Source organism: Bombyx mori, chromosome 13 (genome assembly GCF_030269925.1).
Source record: "Bombyx mori chromosome 13, ASM3026992v2".
NCBI lineage: Eukaryota > Metazoa > Arthropoda > Insecta > Lepidoptera > Bombycidae > Bombyx > Bombyx mori.
Window position 1 is genome coordinate 12,912,851 of NC_085119.1, and position 24,474 is coordinate 12,937,324.

At 36.6% G+C, this 24,474-nt stretch overlaps 1 protein-coding gene and 1 long non-coding RNA gene across 2 annotated transcripts; one reads left to right on the top strand and one right to left on the bottom strand.

Annotated features, from left to right (window-relative positions):
* The first annotated feature begins 1,866 nt into the window (after nucleotides 1-1,866).
* LOC101741490 (tetraspanin-2A) lies at nucleotides 1,867-24,171 on the top strand. The gene is made up of 5 exons (XM_004927725.4): nucleotides 1,867-2,396; nucleotides 19,372-19,569; nucleotides 21,045-21,221; nucleotides 23,231-23,416; nucleotides 23,946-24,171. Exons 1-5 carry the CDS (start codon nucleotides 2,304-2,306, stop codon nucleotides 24,021-24,023), a joined length of 732 nt encoding a protein of 243 aa, XP_004927782.1. The 5' UTR covers nucleotides 1,867-2,303; the 3' UTR covers nucleotides 24,024-24,171.
* LOC134200006 (uncharacterized) lies at nucleotides 10,859-13,937 on the bottom strand. The gene is made up of 3 exons (XR_009974742.1): nucleotides 13,710-13,937; nucleotides 12,413-12,550; nucleotides 10,859-11,183 (listed from the first exon to the last, which is right to left on the bottom strand). It is a non-coding gene; the product is annotated as an uncharacterized LOC134200006 (long non-coding RNA).
* Nucleotides 24,172-24,474: the final 303 nt, after the last annotated feature.

Below are 24,474 nucleotides of genomic sequence, written 5' to 3' on the forward strand. Positions count from 1 at the left end.
CTTCTTCGTCGCTTTCTTCATTGCTGAAGGTCGTGTCCCTGAAACTTGACCGTTGCCTGTCTCGTGAGCTGTTTCCATCTCGTCCGGTCCTCAGCTGCTCGAATGGCGGTTGCGGACACGTCATAGCCCCCGAGAAAACCGTGGCCATTAGACACCGAGCTCACTACTCGTAAAAACAAATCAATTTATAGCGTAATTTCATCGTCGATGTTTTTTAAAACTTCGTTCAGAATAGAATAAATTCATAGTCAGTTACAGTTTGAAAAATCGAATGTTCGTTCGCTTCGCATCGAAACGTCCCGAAAATTATTTCCTATTAAAGATTTCGGGGCCCGCAAAAGCATTTTCCGAACACTTAAATTTATACGATTGCAAGCGAAAGATTTAGTGGGAAAGGGACGTGCGTGGCGGTTTTCTAAAACGCCGTACGTCTTCTTTATTTACGTTTACAGCTTACACCGGCCGGAACCGGTTCCGTATATAGTTTGAATCCGTTTATCGGATTTCGAACACGTTCCGGTGGAATCCCATATCGGCGGCCTTGATATATAAGCTTGTCCGGGCACCCTTATAAAATTACTGCCACGGAAAAGAATCGCAATGATTCCGAAACGAATGAGGATACAAGGAAGATATTCAAATTGAGAGCGTGCGGCCGGGTGGCTATACGAAGAGCCTTGTTAGTTATGTGCAAGAGATATGGAATCGATTGTTTATCATTGTAATTTGGGATATAATATATTGGTTAGAACGTGTATTGGAATTATTAAAGTTATTCTTAAAAATAAAATAATTGCAAAAAGTCCGATATCCACAGCATCAATATTTCAAATTGAAAATTTTACTAAATACACGTGAAGTGACAAGAAAGGCCTTAATGCGCAAATTCGTGAGGAATCTTTTTTTTTATTAAAATATTCGAGTTGATGCTGAAATACATTAAGAGCCGTTGTAAATACAAAGTAAGTCCGTCTAAAGTGACTTGACTTATAATCGATTAGTAGTCGACGGTGTAACGATAGAGATATTTTGTTTACCATACTTAATCCCTGGTAGCCCATAGGGTTTTTCCAGCTAATCTCGGTCTAGTAAGTGAGCTCACGGTCTCAACCTAAGAGAATTTGATAATACTGGCCCCAGCAAGAGTAGTGCTTCGCTGAATCTATCACCGGGTCGGAATCACGATCCACTGAGAAGATCCGAGGAGAAACTCAGTGGATGGTATTCTATGGTGGAGATGCTTGTTGTACATTGCTGTCAAAGATAGACGATTAACCTTTTTTTTTAAATAAACTACGTAATTAGATAGACTACGCAATAGACTACGCAATTTGAACGCATTGTTGGTGCAGGGGTTAGTGAATACTGAACTGCAGAATACAGCGTGGTTTGAGATGGATTCCGACTAGATATTAGTCTAAATCTATGTGTGTCCCGTGTTCGGTATTTACAAGCCGCTTTTTTTAATCATTTATTGCTTAGATGGGTGAACGAGCTCACGGCCCATCCGGAATCAAGTTGTTAGTGCAACGCATAGACATCTACAACGTAAATGCGCCACCCACCTTGAGATATAAGTTCCAAGGTCTCAAGTATAGTTACAACGGCTGCCCCGTCCTTCAAACCCAAACGCATTACTGCTTCACGGCAGAAATAGACAGAGTGGTGGTACCCGCCCGCGCGGAATCACAAGAGGTCCTACCACCAGTAAAAGTACTACCAGTAATCACCCAAATTATAATTTTGCTGGTTTGATTTTTATTACACGATGTAACTCCAGCACCGTGGAAGTCAATCGTGAACATTTGTTAGGTACGTGTTTCATTACAAAAAATTAGTACCTGCCTGCGGGACTCGAACACCGTTACAATCGCATCGCTAGATGTGATGTACCGGACGTCTTATTCATTAAGCTACGACGACTTCAGATCTTGCTTAAAAGTCCTTATCAGTAGTGTGGTGACTTTGTGTGCTCGCTCATCACATAACCGATATCCAAATTTATAGCAAACCGCAAACATTTATTTGTTTGTATTCATCTCGAGCACATGCTTATTGTTAAGCTAATACTCAAAGTCAAAGTTTCGACAAGTATGTATTAAAAAAAATCATTAAGGTCCGCAATTAGCACACGCCAGACTAGGTGTGGCAATTCACTTAGTATCTTTTCATACGTTTTTATCTAAGCAAACACTGATAACCTAGCTAGGTGTATTGTTTATCTCCCCGATAACCAGTTGCGATTCGATCGAGACCGTGAATGGACAGGGCTCGTTACGAAATATTGTTTTGTGATTGTTAAAATGGCTGGCGGACAAGGACCCGTGGTCGGGAAACTGGAATCCCAGATTTATTGTATAAAATACACGCTGTTTTGCTTCAACGTCGTTCTCTGGGTGAGTACTAATAGATTACATTACTACTAGATTACAGATGTAGTTTTTAAAATTGTTCAACCCTGAACATGTTTAGATGATAACGTACCACTTGGGAGAATAGTTTAAAATGATGTCCCAATTTTGTATAAGTGGTTAATTTGTATTTCAGTTTCGTTTTTCATTGATTTAAATTCACTTAAGTTATAGAAATATAAATTTATAGTGTTCTTAAAAAACTTATTACAGTGAGATATGTTCTAGAAAGTTTCTCTTCTCTCACTTAATATTTGGCTCGGGGATAGGAGAATGTCGTGCTTTGCATCGCACATACATATTCAAATACAAAAAAGACTAGTTACTTTGTTAATAATAACAAAAGGGAACATTTTCATTCTCACGTTTACAGTACACAGCTTGTACCCGTTTGCCCGAATGTCGTCCATTGTAAGTTTTACAAATTGTAAGTGGACTTTTCAGTTTGATTCCCTGAACATGTTTACTTCGAATAAAGTTGGATTGAGACCGACGCTATAATGCGTACTGTGGTGTAAATTCTACATTGAATGAGCGCTGCACGTGCTTCCGTTCGAAACTAGTTCCTAAGCTGATTACAATTGTAGTTTCAATACAAGTAGCTAAAGAAATTTCGAGAAAAATAGAGTAGACACGAAAGCTCTTCAATTGATGTTCCAGTTTGTTTTTTTGTTATTACAAATATAAGGAAAACGAAAAGGATGTGAACAATGAGACACAAAAGTAACGAAATATATAGTAATATATAATATTGTCTATATATTATATAGTTAAAATAGTGAAAGATCCAGTTCGTTTATTAGATATTTTAAGGGTGTAGACAGATAACGAACTCCCGATCCACCTAGTGGTATTAAGTCGTTCCGGAACCTTATAAGCAGCTCAGCGAGAATGATGCCACCCATCTGCTCGATTTCCATTAATTTTGGACGAACTCAAAACATTACTGATAAAAAAAGACTACAGTTCATTCTGCGTTTAAGAATAAATTTTAATCAAAATATATTATTATCTTATAATACCGAACTAATTAGGTTAACTGTACAATAATGGACCGAACATTCACTTCTAATATAAAAAAAAATACTTAGCTCCATTTCATCTCATTACTAAGTAGACATTAAAGAATTAAACAAAAATTTGTTCAATGAAATTTCGTCAAATCAATATGAATTTGATATAACACATGAATTAGCCTAAAAAGGGCCTAGCGTAAATAACGCGTTATCAGCTTACACTAACTGATAAGACTGTCCTGTTTTCCAAGTACGCGTACAGTCATACATTGAATCATGCATCAAAATAATTTCTTCATTCTTTAAGAGATACTTCCGTTAGCTATTCCGTTCCTGAACATTCAAAATTAACAAAAGGATTATACTAGGAAATTATAATGCATAAATAAAATAAAAATGGATCAAAAAATGGGAATAAGTATGTATGTACATGCTCTAAGTATACTTTTGTATGGCAGTAACAACAAAATCCACTCGACGTGTCTGTACAATCTCAAATAAGCGTGCTCCGATTAATAACATCACTTATCACCACAATTCATGTTCTAGATTCGTCGCATACGTTTTTGTAGTTACAAGAACAAGTTCGGTATAAGGAATGTATATTATGATGAATTTTTGATAAGTAAAAATCTCAGCAGACAAACTTTTCTGGGATGTACCTTGTTAAGCAACTTATGGTGTTACATATTCTTTTAACATACCCCCGTACCTAAAAAATATTAAGAATTCTTCGTCATATTACTTTTATCACACACGCGGCATAGATACAACAGACACGGTGTAATATGTTGAACATGTTGACTTTTATTCATGACTATTTGATGTAAATTCTCCAAGATAATGACAGCTTACAAATTACATTGACCCACCATCGTATCCATCACTAGAGTACTTTCGTCGTTTCTATTTTTATGAAGAAGCATTGCAACGCGTTCCGGGACCAACAGTTCCAATGTAGGAAGGATACATTTTGTAGTAACTAAAGGTGACAGAGACAATACTAGATGCGCCGTGAGCACGTCTTCCGAATAAACTATGTCTTTTAAATAGATATTTTTTTGTGTCAATTCATACATACAACAGTTTCCGATGCCCTTTTTCATATGAAATCGTCTGTTTCTTTCTTCAGTTCTTTATTTCTGATTCTTACTTGCGTGACACTTGACTCAAACTTTTCCTACATAATTGTAGCGCAACGTTGTAATGGACGAATGGGGTCAAGGTAATTGTGATAAAACAAGAAACGAGATATGATGTTTAATTTTAACAAAATTTAAATTTGACAAATTTATTTTACTTTTATTATAATTTTTTTTTATTGCTTAGATGGGTGGACGCTCACAGCCCACCTGGTGTTAAGTGGTTACTGGAGCCCATAGACATCTACGACGTAATGCGCCACCCACCTTGAGATGTAAGTTCTAAGGTCTCAAGTATAGTTACAACGGCTGCCCCACCCTTCAGACCGAAACGCAATACTACTTCACGGCAGAAATAGGCAGGGTGGTGGTAGCTACCCGCGCGGACTCACAAGAGATCCTACCACCCTTTTTGGTAATTTACTACGTGTTAGTATACTGAAAATACATTATGTTTTTTAGTTAATCATCTCGCGCTGGTAATTAAAATGATAATTTTGCATTTCTGTCATTCTTTGTTTTTATCTTGTTGCCTTTTATCGATTTAATAGCATGTTTGAATTTTGAATCATGAGTAATTCTCAATCTAATAATAAAAATTAAAATCGAAAACCTGTTTTAGTAATGATCCCTACAGGGGAGGAAAATGTGTTTCTGGAATCGCTATCCCGAAGCACTTTTGTTATGAATTTGGGTAACATTAGGATTTTCTCTTTTTGATACTTTTTTTTTATTGCTTAGTTGGGTGGACGAGCTCACAGCCCACCTGGTGTTAAGTTGTTACTGGAGCCCATAGACATCTACAACGTAAATGCGTCACCCACCTTGAGATATAGGTTCTGGTTCAGGTAAAACGTAAAAAGAGACACATAATAAAGTGATATCAAATTCATATTAATTTCACGAAATGTTACCTCACAATTTTTTTGTCCATTTTGTTACTATTTATATAATAATGAGCTGAAATGGAGCCAAACATATTTTTTTAATAATTACTTAGCTTGCGAGTAAATGAAATATCTGTTCCGTAATGTTCCTGTTCTTATCTATACAATTCGAAATATACTAGTCTAATCCTGGTATAACACGCTTAATTAACAAAAGCAAGCTATTGAGAGGGAGCGCGCGGGACCTGAATTTGGTGTAAAGGGATTTAGCCGACACATTAATCAGTGACTCAGTTTACTTCGAACATGTTCCAAAACCAACTTGTGTACTAAATAAATTGTCTCACTATCCGGGAGATGGCCTCCAGTAATTAAATATTGAAACGCCTTAACCACACTTGGCAAATATGCAGTACAAACTCCAGATTAACATAAAACTAATAATAGTAATCAAGTGCGGTATAAGGTGTCCAAGACTTTAAGCTTCGTCAGTCGACTTGAGCGACGTAAATTATCTAACAACTAAAGTTAGTGGCAAGTTACAGACATTAGGCACACGTGGCGGCGGCAGTAAATCGCGGAGTCGCAAGTTAGCAGCCCGCAAGTGCTGGCCAACGATGGTTATTAAGTTATGTTTATTAATTAGATAGGTCCATTGAGAGTTTGGGGATAAGATAAACATAATTAAAACCACTTTTTGACTTGAATATTATGTAACGGATGTTAAATATCGACGAATTAGAAGTCGTCGTAGCCTAAAGGATAAGAGGCCCGGTGCATATGTGTTGAGCGATGCACTGGTGTTCGAATCTCAGGCGGGTACCAATTTTTCCAATGAAATACGTACTCAACAATTAATATTCACGATTAACTTCCACGGTGAAGGAATAACATCGTGTAATAAAAATCAAACCCGCAAAATTATAATTTGCGTAATTACTGGTGGTAGGTGCTCTTGTGAGCCCGCACGGGTAGGTACCACCGCCCTGCCTATTTCAGCCGTGAAGCAGTAATGCGTTTCAGCTTGAAGGGTGGGGCAGCCGTTGTAACTATACTTGAGACCTTAGAACTTATACCTCAAGGTGGGTGGCGCATTTACGTTGTAGATGTCTATGGACTCCAGTAACCACTTAACACCAGGTGGGCTGTGAGGTCGTCCACCCATTTAAGCAATAAAAAACAAAACAAAAGGAATAACACCTCAGCCGCCCGTATCCAAGAAAGGAAAGAAAAAAACGCCAATAAAAACGCAGTATTAAACCAAAAAAGTGGTTTAAATTAAGTCTACGTCTCGCGAAAATCGAAAAAAATACTAGAAGTTAAACAATTAGACAATCAAAGAGTAGAACGTAACTAGTGATGGGATATACGGATAGGTACAACCATGCTGACTATAACTGCTCAGAAGCAGACGTACATTAAAATTTAGAGCATGGAACAGCTGTCAAATAATACAAGTGCTATTTCAACCTCATGCTTCCGCTGTTGAATGGCTTTGAAGCCAGTTAAGACCGATTCGAGGTTGTTTTTTAACGGCTATTGAGCCCGAAAATTTTTTCATTGGCATGTTTATATGTATTATTAATGGCTTAACATATCATATAAATCCTCTGGTCTAAGCCATAGAGGTCTTTAGGCTATGATCTAAAATGGACAAATAAAATAATAATAAAGTTGTTTGCCTTGGGCAAACTACACAACTTAAGGGCACTGAAGTATCTTATCGAAATCTGCGAAACACTAATATTATTCGACTTAGTGTAAACGTAATTAAAGGTGAACGAACTATCGATTCATCAAATATTTATTATATATTTTTTCTGCTATGCTTTCCTCCTATCTTATATATAGGTAACTAAGACCATTGAAAGCTCTTGGTAATGCGATTTAAGAAAACCACGTCTCTAACATTTGATCTTGCAAATACTTCTCTGCGTAAGTCTTAAAATCGAGCAACTGGGTTATGGAGAGTATTGCACTCTCCGACCCACGCTGGACACAGTGTGGGATCCCGGTGGAATGAGTTGGCAAACCCGTCAGAGCGGCTTCGAAAAGCCTACTAGCCGAAAAGCCTAGTGAAATGAAGGAAACACATGTACAACGAGCCGAGCTCTTCATGTCGCAGCCGGTACATTGACCGAATTTTGTCTTCAGCAAGTTTGGAATCTGGGTTGTTGAGTATCAGTAACTTTAAGTCGCTCTGACTCCAACATATTATCATGCTCGGCACCCCTAGCACCTGATCATAAGCCCAGAGATTTTCTCTCGCCCCAAAAAGTAACTAAATTTCGTAAACAAGACTTTTCGAACGTTTCTGTAAATTGGAGTGGCTGTGACTGCGCCAAATACGTTGAACGCTCCATCGAGTGTCGTTGAAACCGCACCTGACTTCTCCAGAACACTCGTTAAGGTGTTCCAGCGCAAATGAGAAATAATTGCCGAAGTTACGCGAGCTCTGTACCGATAATTGACTTTTGGATTTGAGCCAAGAATGATGTGGCGCGACTGTCATCGATTCGAACAGAAATTTCATGAAAATGTGGTTGTTTTTGTAATGTTTTATTGGAGAAATTCATAGAATTACCGATTCGAAGTCTAATAATAATCAAAATGTGTTTGTTAATAACAAAACAAGTCAGGCTGAATGTGAATCTTGTGATGTGGCTAGGTTCATTAAAATAATGGATTGATCGGTGGTCCCTTTTGAATTTTCTTATAAGCGAACCACTGAATTCTCTCATTAATCGAATTTCGTATTCAAATACAATTCAGCGTAGAACATTTTTAATTCAAACATTTATTAATTTTAATTATACACTTATGTATCTATGGTACAGTTTTAAGTATTGGTTTTCATTGATGCTTCACATATGAGTAGAAACAGAGTGTAATGAAAGTAATGAATGAATGAATAAATGAAGAGAAGTCACGATCCAACAGCAGACACAAAAGATACCTACAGTCAAAGTGTCACAGCTTATTAAAAAGTAACCTAAAAATATATTTGATAGAAGCTAGTGCCCGCAGCGTACGTACTTATCGGATATCGTTTTTCACGCAATCCATTCATTTTTTCTTCGGTCTTCCCCTAAAGCCTTCCACATTCATATTTAAAACTCTCTTACCAACCTCATTGTCATTTCGTCTCATCACATGTCCTGGACTTAAGTATTGGGTGCCCAGTACATCTAGTATCTTAAGCATTATGGCTGGGACACTTAAATAAACACAATATTAAGTCTACCTGTTGTATATATTAGATTGCAAATAGCTCAATGCATCGCTCCTAGGTCTTACATTACGGTTCAGCTTAATAACTACGTTTTTAGATAGCTTTTTATTCCGATTATGATGCTAAGTTCCATATTTACTTAACAGTTTTCGTAAAATACAGTAGATTGGGAGAAATAGGGACTAGAGGTAGAATAAGGACAAATCTGGGATGTCACATTACTTTTGTTAAGTTGTTAAATTTAACTTTGTTGAACTGAAAATGACTTTGATATTGTATTTAAGAATATTAAATAGTTTAATTTAGTCATCAAATCTTTGTAACTCATTAAAGATATTAAAAAGTTAATTACCTAAAGTTAGGTACCTACCTAACAACTACATAGTGCCAACCCTACCGAAAAACTCTATTGTCCCCTTAAGCGACCCGATTCACCCCAACGCCTGGGTAAACAGGGACAAGTCAGTTTTTGTAATTTTTTATGATTATTTTTTGAATAAACTAACCTTATGCATTATAAATGAAAATTTGAACTACCGGAACCATTCATTACTATAATTACAAAAAACAAAACCGATAAATATCAATGTCGAACTTAAAAAGTGTCCCGATTCCCCCCATTTTACGATAAAAAAAAATCACAATTTAACTCAAGCTAAAATTGCCTGTTAATACGTATAATTCTTATTAAGGAAGCTCAATCATCATATTCACGGCCATTAAGGCTCCAGTGGTGTGTGAAAATACTTTCGGCTCGTAAACGTAAGAAGTTTTGTAATGAAACAAAGTTCATCTAAAACGGACACTTGTTTATAGGCTCAATCAGGGATCTACTTCCATTTAAGTTACTGAGACTTTTCTTAAGCGTGCCGATAATTTAAACACGTCTAAATAAATATATTTATGGATTTTTACTTTTGTGTTTTAGCAATGAGTTAGCGTTATCTGGGCGTTATAGCAACGGACTGTGATGGCCAATGTGCATTTTTGAGTAGGCAAACCAGCTTTTGTTTCCTACCTGAGCTGATAACCTTGAAAGGCTATTTCAGCGTAAACTTAACTAGTAGGTGGGCTCGCGGGGCTCAAACCTGACGACGTTGCAAACACGAACCCTAGCAAGAGCCGTGCTTCGCAGAATCTACCACTGGATCGCAATCGCGACTCACTGAGAAGATCCGGCGAGAAACTCAGTGGGTGTTGTGGGCTGTGTCTGTGGGCTAATTTACTCGTCGAGCCCTTTATCACAAGCGATGGGTTCGACGAGAATGGGTAGGTATCTGCCTATTTTTACCACAGTCATGGGCTCCAATTAGAATCCAATTAGAACACTCATTATACTATACAGCTGACGCCCTAATGCTCCATTGTGGTTGTCGGTATTCGCATTGGGTTATCTATGCGCTCCACTAGACCTAAGTCGGGCCGAGAATTCATACACCAATCTACGTAAGAATAAAATATAATCTGTTCTATCTTATGCCGTTTTGTCCATTTTTTGTGAATAGAATAATTGAATGCTTCCAGAGAGTTATGCGAGCATTTGAATTCATTGAACATTTGTTATATATTTTTCATCATGTAATTTTATAAAATGACTAGCCGTACTCGCACGCTTCGCTGGGCATTTAAAATTAACATTATTATTTATTGTCATTATTATTAGGGAGTCCAACACTCATACAAATATTAGCCTATCCATTAAGTACATGGATTTTCTACATGGATACCAAGTTTCAAGTCAATCGGATGCATGGTTCAGTAGTTATAACGGAACATCCACAAAAACCACTGTAGATTTATATATCTTATACCTTTAAACGAGCAATTATTGTATATTAATATATATATCATCTGAATCTCGGAAACGGCTCCAATGATTTTCATAAAATTTAGTATACAGGGGATTTCGGGGGCGATAAATCGATCTAGCTGCGATTTATTTTCAGAAAATGTTGTTTTATTCGTGTTTTCAATAATCAACTCTTCCCGACATCTATTGGCGAATAATAATACTATTTTTCTTAATTGAGGGCAACTAACCGCTTTAAAGACACAACAAGATGGCGGTCGTCATCTATTAACTTTAAGTTTTATTCGAGATATAAAGAAAATAATTATTCGGGTATACATTTTTTACTATGATTTTTTTATAAATATAAAATAAAACTACTTTACAAAGTTATCAACTTAATTTTATTTACAATGATTTATAAAAAATATATAATAATAATATACAAAGAAACAGCTATTTATATGAATAATAATAATAACCGTCATCACGTAGACTATAAATTAGACACTGTATAGCCATCACACGAAGACTATAACATAAATAATAAAAATCTTACGTTACGGACGTTTTTAACCGGTTAGGGTACCCCTCCGCATCGTCCCATAAGGAAATTCGTTCCAAGAATCCGTAAAATTCACGAATTCCTAAACCTCTAGTGGTACAACGTATTGTAAGAGCTTGCAACGCCATATACCCGATGTGCCTGTAAATTTCAAAACATAAAATTTTGGAGCTGAATTATGGACTGAGAGTGAAAAGTATAAGCAGCTCTTTAAATAACCATAAATTAAATTATGAAATGAACTCAACTCCGCGTGAAGACTTCGTGAAACTTTCATTTTGTTTCTGGAACTTTTCAAACTCGCTCGACCCGCGTAAAATGTTAGAAACGTTCCCTCCCTGTTGCACTTTCATTTTACTAATTGCACGCTTCGTTTACTTTCAAACGCGAAAATTTTTCTTGATTTTTAACTGTAGGTACCAATGAATACTCATGATGCTTGTGATACGTGCGTCAATTATTAAACTGATTGGTTTTGACGGCCGTCTGGTGTGGTGGTAAGTGACATGGTCACTACATAAGGGGGTCGCGGGTTCGAATCCCGCTAAGGGAAGATATTTGTATGATAAATATAAATGTCTTTTCCAGGGCTATGGATGTATATTAAATATATGTATGTGTATAATAAAAATCTTACATTTATTTCCGTTATCTGGTACCTGTAACACAAGTTCTTTACGAACTTATCACGGGACCAGTTAACGTGGCTTGATTGTTAGTAAATATTAATTTATTTATTTATTTATTTTATGGATTTCGCATATAAGATCTGTCATTATTTACAATGTTATTTGATTATTCGAAATGTACGAAGTAAAATAAACTTTAAAGTGTAAAGGTCGTCGTGGCCTAAAGGATAAGACGTCCGGTGCATTCGTGTTGAGCGATGCACCGGTGTTCGAATCCCGCAGGCGGGTACGAATTTTTCTAATGAAATACGTACTCAATAAATGTTCACGATTGACTTCCACGGTGAAGGAATAGCATCGTGTAATAAAAGTGAAACCAGCAAAATTATAATTTGCGTAATTACTGGTGGTAGGACCACTTGTGAGTCCACACCGGTAGGTACCATCACCCTTGAGATATGAGTTCTAAGGTCTGAGTATAGTTACAACGGCTGCCCACCCTTCAAACCGAAACGCATTACTGCTTCACGGCTCAAATAGGCAGGGTGGTGGTATCTACCCGTGCGGACTCACAAGAGGTCCTACCACTAGTAAAAATAATAGGTCCTGTAAGAATGTTATGTTTAGATAACACATACTAACGATTTTAATCTACAAAAACTTTAAAACCCTAACTGTTGTATAAAATAACGATGTCAAAAGTGATTCCAACTCACAACGGGATAAAAATTAACTACGAACCAAAGAAAAAAAGGAGAAGAAATATACTGTCTGAGGCGTTCATCTTAACTGTGCGCTGACTCCGGTCTCATTCCATTTGCAAAATTTATTTTTCCACAATCTTCCGAGTAAACGATGCGGCCAAGTCGCGGGGCGTACCTATAAAGAAGTCACCTTTGCATTAATGTAAGCAAAATTGAAATTACAATTTACGAATTCCCTTTCGGTAGGTATTCGTTTTCATTTCCATAAATATTCAGTTCGTATACATTTTAGTCGTAAAAGAAACGAAAAAAAAAAATATGTTTTTGCATTTACGACTTTATTGTATCGTAAATACATTACAATGTTTATTTGAAACATTGTCTAGATTATTTTCTATACGCAATTAACATAAACAGAGTATCGTTTTTGTAATATTCAATTTGAAATAATTGTTATCTTTTTGAAGTGAATTAAATTCATGACACGTTCCGAACGGCCATAGGGAACTTTTAAGCCGAGTAGGTACGTATATGTGTTTTATGAAATAGACATAAAATATCGAAACGAGATAATTCGTCAAAGCGAGACATCAAGATAATGGACTTGATTGCTGTTCTATGCTCGGAATTCGATTGGCGGTCGTATTCAATGTATTCTTTGAGAGACAGAGAGAGAGAGAGAATATACGTTATTGCAAATCATTAAACTTTTTTTTTAAAACAGTCACCAAGCAGTATTATACCAAGAGGTACAAATAAGCGATCTTATCACACTCTCTAGCGATCTCTCAGACAACCGTTTTATTTACAAAAATTCTGAAAAGACAAAGATACAGTAGATATGTTGCGGTGTAATATTATTAAAAATACATTATTAAAGAAAATATGTACCTACATACAATAAATAGACATATCCCGTTTTTAAACTACATATGTGTGTATCTTAGTATCCGGTGAGCAGCTACTCTTGAGTTGTTAGGTCTCCCTTAGTAGCTGTTAGCAAATCCCACCCCTCCAGGCTGAGCCCTTGCTCGCCCACCTGTCCTTGTGAAACTGGAAAGGCCTCCGGGCCACCAGTAAACTATCAAACACAAAAAAAAGTAACCGGTGTCTGTGTGTTAAATGTTCGATTCTCGCTTAAGGCCATCGAACGTGGAATCTTTATGTATTGAATTCGTAACGTTTTTTTAATAGCTCGCCGGAACCGCACGCCGCCCCGCGACCCGATTGATCCGCTTAACGCGACACGTCGAAAACGTTAAGACAATTGTTCAAGAGCTAAAACACGGCGACGGATTCGCTCGGCCGGAATTGCGTGGATAGATAAAACTCACCATATAAGATATTCAAATCCCTTAAGTGCACGTTGCGGCTGAATTGCGAGAAAAAGTCCCATTTTGAAACGTTGTAAAACTCTTTATTATTCCAGCTTTGCAGGTGTCTCCGAGGAGATACAACGCGGAGCGGTCTGACGTCTGTTAACTCGGAAAACGGGACATGCCGACCGAAATAATAGGGCTTTTTCATCGCTCAAGGAAAAAAATGAGTCGGTTTGTCGTTGCCATGGAGACGAATTGTCTGTTTAGATTCAGCGAATGAGAAACATTTTTGTCATTGAAACCGAGCTAGATTGCCATCGTTTTTGTGTTTATTAAGAAACCGGCTTAACACACCGGCTAATTATTTTAACGCCAAACTAATGAGATCGGTTAAATGATTAGAGGTTACTTGTGAGTTCCTCTGTACATTACATCAATAATATATTTAGTGAGGAAACAATTTCAGATTTAACCGTAAACTTTGTAAACCTTTGAAACTGCTAATTTATGTAGCAATAAAATTATTTTAGGTTTCAATTAAATTACACAATAAATATTAATCTTGGGTCTTCCCTGCTCGGCTATTTTTTTTTATTGCTTAGATGAGTGGACGAGCTCACAGCCCACCTGGTGTTAAGTGGTTACTGGAGCCCGTAGACAACTACAACGTAAATGCGCCACCCATCTTGAGATATAAGTTCTAAGGTCTCAAGTACAATTACAACGGCTGCCCCACCCTTCAAACCGAAACGCATTACTGCTTCACGGCAGAAATAGGCAGGGTGGTGGTACCTACCCTTGCGGACTCACATGAGGTCCTACCACCAGTAAACTATGCGTTCAAACAATCTGAAGATACTTCGTAAGACTATACGCTCTCTAATTCTTATTCTCAATTTGAAGCGCATTATCCGTAAAGCAAACAGAGTAATGTCACGATCTTGCCAACCCAAGCGGGTCTTAAGATTGGCGCATCACATTTAACGATCTCCATAAATTTTAACGTCTAGGAAATTACGAAAAATAATTGATAAACGTTGCTACTGCGAAGCGTAGAAACGCTAACGTACCTTTGATTATGATTGAGATACGAGATGTGTGGAGATAAAAGCATTCCGTAGTATATTTTGTATCGAAATTTCGAACGTCGGATTAAATTAGGTTATTCGGTATGGGAAAATGCGAATGCGAAGGGTTTAAATTATTAACATCGCTTCTATTTAACCGGCTTAAAAAATATTCTATATTCGAACATTTTATGTATTTTTTAAGATATGTTCATCGATTTCATCATCCTTTATCTGTGGTGACGCCATTATAGTTTAAAGAAGTCTATGTTTCCCATACAATCAGCGATGGTCACAGTTTCTCCCCGGATCTTCCCAGTGGGTCGCGATTCCAATCCGGTGGTAGATTCTGCGAAGCACTACACAGGTTAGGGCTAGTATTAGCAATTTTCTCAGGTTAAGCCCGTGAGCTCACACGCCAGTCCAAGAGTACCTGGAATCAGGCTACTAGTGATGAGGTAGAAAAAAAACAGCACATTGTGACCGGGTTTCACTAGTTAAGTATTTTATGAATGACGAAATTATTGTTTTTTTGTCTCCTTTTTCAAACGTGACAGCTTTAATAATCTATTCATTAAATTTCTCAGACCCGCATCAAGTCTGAATGTTATCGAATTCAAAAACACGCGTCAATATTATTCTAACCTAAATCTCATAAATTATTCATTCCGATACCAAACGACTGTTATTTTATAGTCGGAATATAAAATATTTTGCGAATAACGAACTTAAGCCATTAAAAAGCACATAATACAATTTCGACGACAATAACACGGATCGCAGGCGTCCGAATGTCGGATCGGTGTAGCATTTGAATTTATTGGGTAGCTTTGTTTCGTTTAAATCTATGCTGTTTTTTTTGCTCACCTTTTAAGGATGCTAAATAAAGTTTTTGGAACGAAGTTCCTTAACGCGCCTTGTGAAAGGGGGCTAGACGGAAAAAATTCTTACGAAAAGTTGTCACGACACTTTTTAGATCCGTCATTCTGACCAATCAACGTGTAGGCGCTTATCGCGTCACATTGCTCGTATCCGATTGGTCCGCGTAATGAGTACAGTTTCTCGAGATAGCGTTTCAACAATAGTAATTTAGTTCATAGTATTGTTTTTTTTATTCTTCATAATGCCGTAATTTATTATTATAACTTAAAAAAAAAATTACAATTCCTTCACTAATTAATCGAAAGGAACTTCGTTCCATCCGGGTGTCCCTTGACACCTCTGAAGTTTTTTTTTTAAGCTATGGCCTTGGTCCGATAATAAATACGGGCTCAGTAGATACAATATCTATTCGAAAAAATTGTTATTATGCACCTGGGTTAGCTGTATATTATGACAGAGTACTAATCTCGCATATCTCTGTCAACATTTATGCAATAAAGAGTTTTCTAATTTGATGTTATCGCGAATACGATCACTATGTGGCTTCTCGTGAGACGTTAGCTTGCTTTCGAAAACAATGCATTTTATTATAATAACATATGGCTAACATCAATGAACTGGAAAGGAACTTAGAGCATACAATTCACTGGTCGAAGGGTAGCCTTGTGAGCGCGCACGAGTAAGCACTACCAGGTGCCTATATTTACCGTGAAGCAGCAACTCGTTTCGGTTTGAAGAGTGGGTAGCGTTATACTATAACACTCAGACTTAGAACTCATGTGTCAAAGTGGGTTGCGGAATTCACGTTTATGATCAATGGGCGCCGGTAACCACTTAAGACCAAATGGGCCGTAAACTCGTCCATCCATCTAAAACAAAAGACAAGCAGAATTTTAACTAGCTACCAAAATTGCACTAATCGCAAAATATGTAAGAATGTGATTAAATATAAATCAGTATATTAAGATGTTCAAGAGATTCATCAATGACAAGTTAAAGATATAAATCGCAGCTATCATAGCAGCAGTACACGATATTTAATTCTACACAACAATAAAACAGAACTCATATACGTTAAACGAGTAAGGAATCTACACAGACTATTTACTTTAAAACAGGATATTGCGTTTGGCAAGCCAGCTTAGAACATTGCAATAGCTTAGCTCCAAAACGCAACAAGCCTGAAATTCAGTTAGATGGAGATAAATTTAAAAATTGTTTTATTTAATTTTATATTTTCGTATTTTTTTATATTGCATACATAATATTTTCTAACTTATTGTTATTGAAAAAGAAAACCTAGAAGACTTTACAAAAAAATCTTCCTGTTTTGGATCTCATCCCAAGACCAGGACATTCCAAAATAATACAGCATTTATTTAAAACAGTGACACAAAAATGGGTCATCATTTAACTTCCCAATTATCTGATCAGAACAACATTTTAGCTTGACTTCAGAACTAAAGTGTTGAAACATGATTAATCTAGATATACAGAATGATAGTGACAAACTTATTGCCAGTTTTTTGTCTAAATGTCGGTCTAATTTCGGTGTGTGACAGTAACAAAGCTTCGTCATCCAATTTCATGAAAACTTTGTAATAAGCAAAATTATATTATCTTTTGGAATTTTTCAATAACGTGATTCTTAAGCGTATGCGGCCATAATTTAGGAGAACCACGCTACAAAATTGTTTTCATTTCACATTACCAATTTTTACGTTAGTCGTTTTTTTTTAATGGGAAAAAAGGATTGAACCAGCCAGTTGCTAATTTTAATTAAAGTAATAATAAATAAGGTAAAAATACGTATTTTATTTTTCTCTCGATACTCGTTGGAGGGCAGACCTAACGCCAAACAAAAGTAATCCGTATTACATGATTTCTACGGGCAGACGTACTGTCGACTTCACGGCTCATTTCGCGAGTGCCTAATGGATTACAAGAGACGGCTTTCCTGTCTTGACATACTTTCTATAATTCCCGACATTAGAGGCATTAAGTCGCATATTCATGACGATTCCATGATTGGACATATTAAATTGTCATTGTCAGTAGGTACTATACACATATATCACTTATTCAAACAATTTCAGGAATATTCGTTTCAAAGTCTGTATCCAAACAGTGTTCTCAAAAAAAGTCCGGTTTATGTTTCAAATTAAAACCTTAAAAGCAGAACAAATCGGAAATTATTACTATTTATGATAAAAGATCCGAATAATCAAGTTAATTATTTCATAGTCTACAAGTTTATAAGCAAAGGCAAGTAGAACAAGTTAACTCAAATATATGTCTCTCAGTGAACCAATAAGTATTACTAGTTAAAGTCCCATAGTAATAAGGTGGCTTTATCTGTTCGAAAACAAAACCATATACGTTTCCACATCTAACTCTCGCTTGCCAAACTGCTACTGATCCTCGTATCCCCAATATAAGTACCTAAATCTATATTATTTACGGGAAAACTTGCTCCACGCAGAACCGTTGCCAAGTCATTTACCGTGCGCATCACATCAGGAGCCGAAAATCACTGTTAGCATTGTCTGGATCAACAAGACAAAGCTAAAGGATCTCCTATTTACAAATGTATGTCTAGTAAACATCTCGAGACAATAGCCCCGGTTTTATCTTTAGCTATTTGGAACACAAAAACAAAGCCATTATAAGAAATCCCGTGATCACTGAACTCATTCGCTTGCTGAATAAAAGTTGACGGCGTATTCGCGGCATTAATGAGATTATAAAACTTTTAGACGGATACCTTCATGGCCTGTTTGTGATTCAATACTGTTTTATCTGTAGCCAATTCACCAAATATACGATGAACCAGAAAGTTGAAGATCCCAGTTTCTGATTTTACAATTAAACTAATCCATTAACCGAGTGCTGTGAGTTTCCAAATCGCGGTGAACTATCGGAAATGACATACCTGGTGTTTGATCATAATATGAAAACAAGCGTTCAATCTAGATATGCACATACGAAGTCTTCGCGGCCTAAAAGACATGGCACCTCGTGTACTATCGAGCGATGCGACCGATGTTCAAATCACGCACCATGACACCAATTTTTCGAATAAAAAACCTTATTGACACATGGCCGAGAATTAGTTCTGCGATAAAACAATAACATAATGTAATGTAATTTGAAGTCGTCGTGGCCTAAAGGATAAGACGTCCGGAGCATTCATATCTAGCGATGCACCGGGTTCGAATCCCGCCGTCGGGTACCAAATTTTTTAACAAAATACCTACGATGTTCACGATTGACTTCCACGGTGAAGGAATAACATCGTGCAATAAAAATCAAACCCGCAAAATTATAATTTGCGTAATTAGGTACTGGTGGTAGGACCTCGCGTGAGTCCGCGCGGGTAGGTACCACCTCCCCGCCTATTTCTGCCGTGAAGCAGTAATGGGTTTCGGTTTGAAGGGTGGGACAGCCGTTGTAACTATACAGAGACCTTAGAACTCATATCTCAAAGTGGGTGGTGGCACTTCCGTTGGAGATGTCCATGGGCTCCAGTAACCACTTAACACCAGGTGGGCTGTGAGCTCGTCTACCTGTCTAAGCAATAACAAAAACTAATAAAAATCGAACCCGCAAAATTTTTAATTTATGTAATTGGTATACAGTTGAGATATGTCAAGTCTGGAGGTGAACGGTGGTATCGTACCTAGTAGGCTACGAGTTAAATAATAAATATCTACAATTGTTCTTTCCAGTTGTTTGGCGTATCGGTATTCGCACTATGTCTCTGGATTTGCTTCGAGCCCGGCTTCAATGAATGGATGAGGATCCTAGAACTACAGAAGTACTTCATCGGTATCTACATTATGCTCATTGCCTCTTTGGGCATCATGGTGGTCGCGTTCCTCGGATGCGGGTCGGCACTGATGGAAAACGTAACACTTTTATACGGTGTAAGTACTGAGTTTATGAATTACTAGCGGCCCGCTCCGGCTCCGCTCGGGTCTTTAACAAAAATTTCAACTATATTAGACGTTGGTTTATTTTTTAAAATAAAAGAACACTTCTTGCGGCACAACTATAATAGTTAGAGATATGTTGTCGCGACACTTTTTGTAAATAATAATGTGTTGTACAAAGAAGTAGTACATTATTTTATTCTATCGTCAATAATTTTTGCAGGGCACGCGATTTAAAGAATATTTTAGGTAATTTTTTTACACCTTGGGTTACATTATTAGAGTTTTACTAAGGAATTCTAATTTTTTTCAAAAAAGATTATAGCCTATGTCACTCGGGAATAGAGTAGCTTCCATTTCAAATCGGTTCAGTAGTTTCGGAGCCTATTCAATACAAACAAACAAACAAATCTTTCCTCTTTGTAATATTAGTATAGAAGTATAGACTAGCGACCCGCCCTCGCCATGTTTCGAGAACTGTAATCCATTATTGAACTTATTGAATTTTCTAAAATTTGATATTATCAAATCTGGTCCTGACAATAAGAAACACTATAAAAAAGAACGTAATAAACAAAAAATCTAATCTATCCTCTTCTTATATTCATGGTTCACTATTTTGGCGATAATGGTCTACACATAAAAGATATAATATGCTGTCACGGGCTTTTTTGTATGATTATTTAAGATAAACATTTCCATTTTACAATATACACGTGTAACTCCAACGTGTTTTGCGGTTCACGCCAAAATAAGGCAGATTTTTCCGTTCTTACTTTACACTTTTTGTTATATTTTGGGTAATTCACATTATATTTTTATAAATTATAGCCTATGTGTTATTTTGATGTGTAAGCTATATTATTGTAAAGTTTCATCAAATTCCATACAGTAGTTTTTGCGTGAAAGTGTACAAACATACATCCATATATTCTTACAAACTTTTACGTTTATAATAATAGTAAAGTAGGATTATATGTTTAATATTACTACACTGATATCAACGATATGATGAAATATTATGCATTTAAGAGATTCTTTTCTCAAACTTTATTTTTATTTTAAATAAAAAGCACGAGATTAAACCATAAAACTAGATGCAATTATATCTACGACTCGCGTATCCGAAGAAAATACTATATTTGAAAAGTATTTTACTTTGCTTGCTTGATTGTATTAACTTTAGTAAATTTTTTAGTAGCAGCAATATAAGAATATATAGCTTAGAAAGATTTGTTCGAGTTACATATTTTGAAATTGTTTTTTTTTCTTTATTATTTATTGTACACACGGTTAATACAATAAAATTATTGAGAAAACTTATAAAATGGCGAGCTTAACTCAACAATTGAGTTATCTACCAGCTAACCGTTCTTAAAGAGGGAGAGCTTTACATAAGTAGATAGAAGAGTACAATCTAATCAATTATTATTATTCTAATCAATCTAATTGTTTTATTATTTTCACAGTACATTGGGTCACAGTTAGCTTTGTTTGTGTTTGGGCTGATCGGGGCATGCGTGGTGCTTGACTTTTCGACCTATGACTCCAGTATTCAACCCCTCATCAGAAATGTAATTGTGCGGCTGATAAATAACCCTCAACATGACGGCAGCAGGGAGATTCTCAGAATGGTCCAAGAAGGGGTAAGACCAAAATATATTACGATTCTTTAGTTAGATTAAGAGATTCTGCACTCTTAAGGGACATATTTTATAATATTTGTACGCATTAGGGTAGGATTTTTTTTTATTACCCTTGTAGGCAGACGAGCATACGGCCCAAATGATGGTGAGTGGTTACCGTCGCCCATGGACTTCAGCAATTCCATGTGTGTGGGCACGGGCAAATATCACTATCCTGTTTATGTATGTGAGTAATTATGTGCTCTAGATTGAAAAGTACTTTATATAAAATATAATTTCGTGTTTGGGTCTCAAACTGGATGGTTGCACTCAAGTTGTGATAATTGTGAGCTGAAAATACCAAGAATCAGGACCGTCGGCTAATCCAGTCCTCATTGCCAAAAACTTATATATTTTTTTACTGTATTAAGTGGTTACTGGACCCCATAGACATTTCCAACCGTAAATGCGCCACCCAGCTTGAAATATAAGTTCTAAGGTCTCAGTATAGTTACAACGGCTGCCCCACCCATCAAACCGAAACGCATTACTGCTTCACGGCAGAAATAGGCAGGGTGGGGGTGCCTACCCGCGCGGACACACAAGAGGTCTTACCACCAGTAAAAACAATTTATTAAAAACCGTTTATTTTAAACAAACATTTATAAAATAAAAAATGAAGAATTCATTGAATCTCGAAGGCATGTAAACTGTGAAATGGAACTACCAAAGTACAGCTCCGCACCCGCCTTTTCGACGGTGATGAACGATACGTTTCTCTTTTTTTTATTTTCTTTCGTGACAACTGCGACCACCAAATGCGTCACCTAACGAAGCAAACACGGAAACGCATTGTGAGAACGGACAGTTGGCGCTGTAATTTTATTCAGCTGAGTAACTGGCTCAGTATTAGCCAACAGATATAATAATTTTTTTTATTGCTTAGGTGGGTGGACGAGCTCACAGCCCACCTGGTGTTGAGTGGTTACTGGAGCCCATAGACATCTACAACGTAAATGCGCCACCCACCTTGAGATGTAAGCTCTAAGGTCTCAGTATAGTTACAACGGCTGCCCCACCCTTCAAGCGAAAGTGATAAAAAAGTGATAAAGTTGAAATAAGAAGATAATGTGTTTATTAGCTTTCGATGTGACATGATTCAATCCCTTCGTAGCTACAATTCAGACCGGCGCACTGGCGCTAATCAAATGTGCTTGTGCGCTACGCTTCAAGCACCGGATACAGCCCCAATCATAAACTCTCTCTGCTCTGAAACTAGATTTGATTGTGAAACGGCGCCCGCGCTAAATGGGGCTCGAGTAGGCATAATGTTTGCAAATATCTGCACACTGCACTAATATCTAATTAGATTCCAAAGTACCTAGAGGCTTAATTATGCGGCTTGTAGTTTCCAAAAATTATTTCCCCTTAATTCATCAACGCGGGCAGCGGCGTTCACTAAGTGAAGCATATGAGCTCCGCCATTTACCTAGTACTAGCTGAAGCATGATCTAGACTTTCTGAAAATAGTGTTATGTACTTCTTAACTGCTAATCTTGAGAATATTTCGCATTGAAGTGTAATTAAAAAAGATGTGTGCTGTCGTGGGAAACCGGATTAGAGCGAAGTTCCTTATTATAAAAATATTAATTTAAAGTTCTATTCGAGGTATAAATAAAATAAAACTGGAGGTTTCGCAACAACCCACGGTCATTCGGTAACGTGCGAACTTATTGTGGTACACTTCATTCACGGTTGTTTGCATAAGAGTTAGTGTATTGCGTAAACGAACGCTCTGAGATCGTGGTCAATGAATGATAAAAAAATGTTATTTTTTGTACGTTATTACAAAGTTAAGTCGTACACTGTGTGCATTACTAATAAAAATCTAACGTTACGGACGTTTTTTCTCAGTTAGGGTATTCCTCCGCATCGTCCCATAAGGAACTTCGTTCCAAAATTATTATGAAAATACTCTTTGCTCTAATGTGCCTACTTCTTAAATTTACTATTTGTAATGTGATACTCAGATCGGTTGCTGCGGTGCAGACGGGCCCATGGACTACATCAATCTGAACAAGCCCCTACCGTCCGAATGCCGTGATTCAGTAACCGGCAACGCATATTTCCACGGCTGCGTCGATGAAATGACTTGGTACTTAGAAGGAAAGACCGGTTGGCTAGCTGGCATTGTGTTGGCATCTTGCATGGTTTCTGTAAGTACATTGAAAGAATTATAATAAAATTTGAATATTCTTCTATTTCCTCTATGAATAGTGATACTAGTGCAAATATTTATAAACAATTCGATCTATGGCTAGCAATACTATATATTAATGCAATATTTAAAGTCTCGGTCTTTGGGTTATTGTCATCATTAATCATTAACTAGTTGCACTTTACAAGCTTGTCGGTTTTATTTGAGTACAACTCCATCTTGAAAATATTCGTGACAACATGCTTGTGAGAAATGATGTGAATGAATTTTTAGCCTAACCTAACCTAACCTAACCTAACTACTACATAGGGTATTTAATTTTATTACTCTATGCGAATAAACCGGACCTCTTACACGTTAGACCAGGAACGCTTCTTGAAACTAAAAATGCAATCTCCACAACTAGTATAACTTAATAAAATTACCGGTTAGCATTTTCAATTCTATAATACATATCCAACTACCAATTCCGAAAATTATTAGAAAACAGCATACAAATAATGCAAATGTATTTTATTTCTTCACAGATAATTAACGCAGTCATGTCTTTAGTCCTTATCCAAGCTGTGAAGAAAGAAGAAGATGAAGCTATAGTATACAAATGAAACTAGGTTTAAGTTTTACATTAATTTAAAGTTTAGCCATATTCTTTTTTCAACTATTTTCTTATTCTACCACCGTATTTTTAAAATAAGTAAAATTACTATTGTCTTGTAATCTTTTGTTTTAATAAAGTATTTTTACGTATATTAATTGAAAGTTTGATTTAACTTTGAGATAAAGCTCCACGTTGTCCGGATTAAAGAAAATCTTCAGCTCTAGACTGAATATCAGTATAATTTAGAACATTTAAAAAAAAATCATGTATTAATAATACAGATAATTTCTAAAGGGAAGTAAGTCGACAAGGGATTATTGTTTAACTATTTATTAACAAATGTGAATGAAACAATATAACTACTTTTAAAGTGAAACTTTAATTACATCGTCTCAAACTTCTTCGTCTGTGTGTTGCATGTCGCGAGACGGTCGGCCGCGAAGTAGGGATAACGTGAA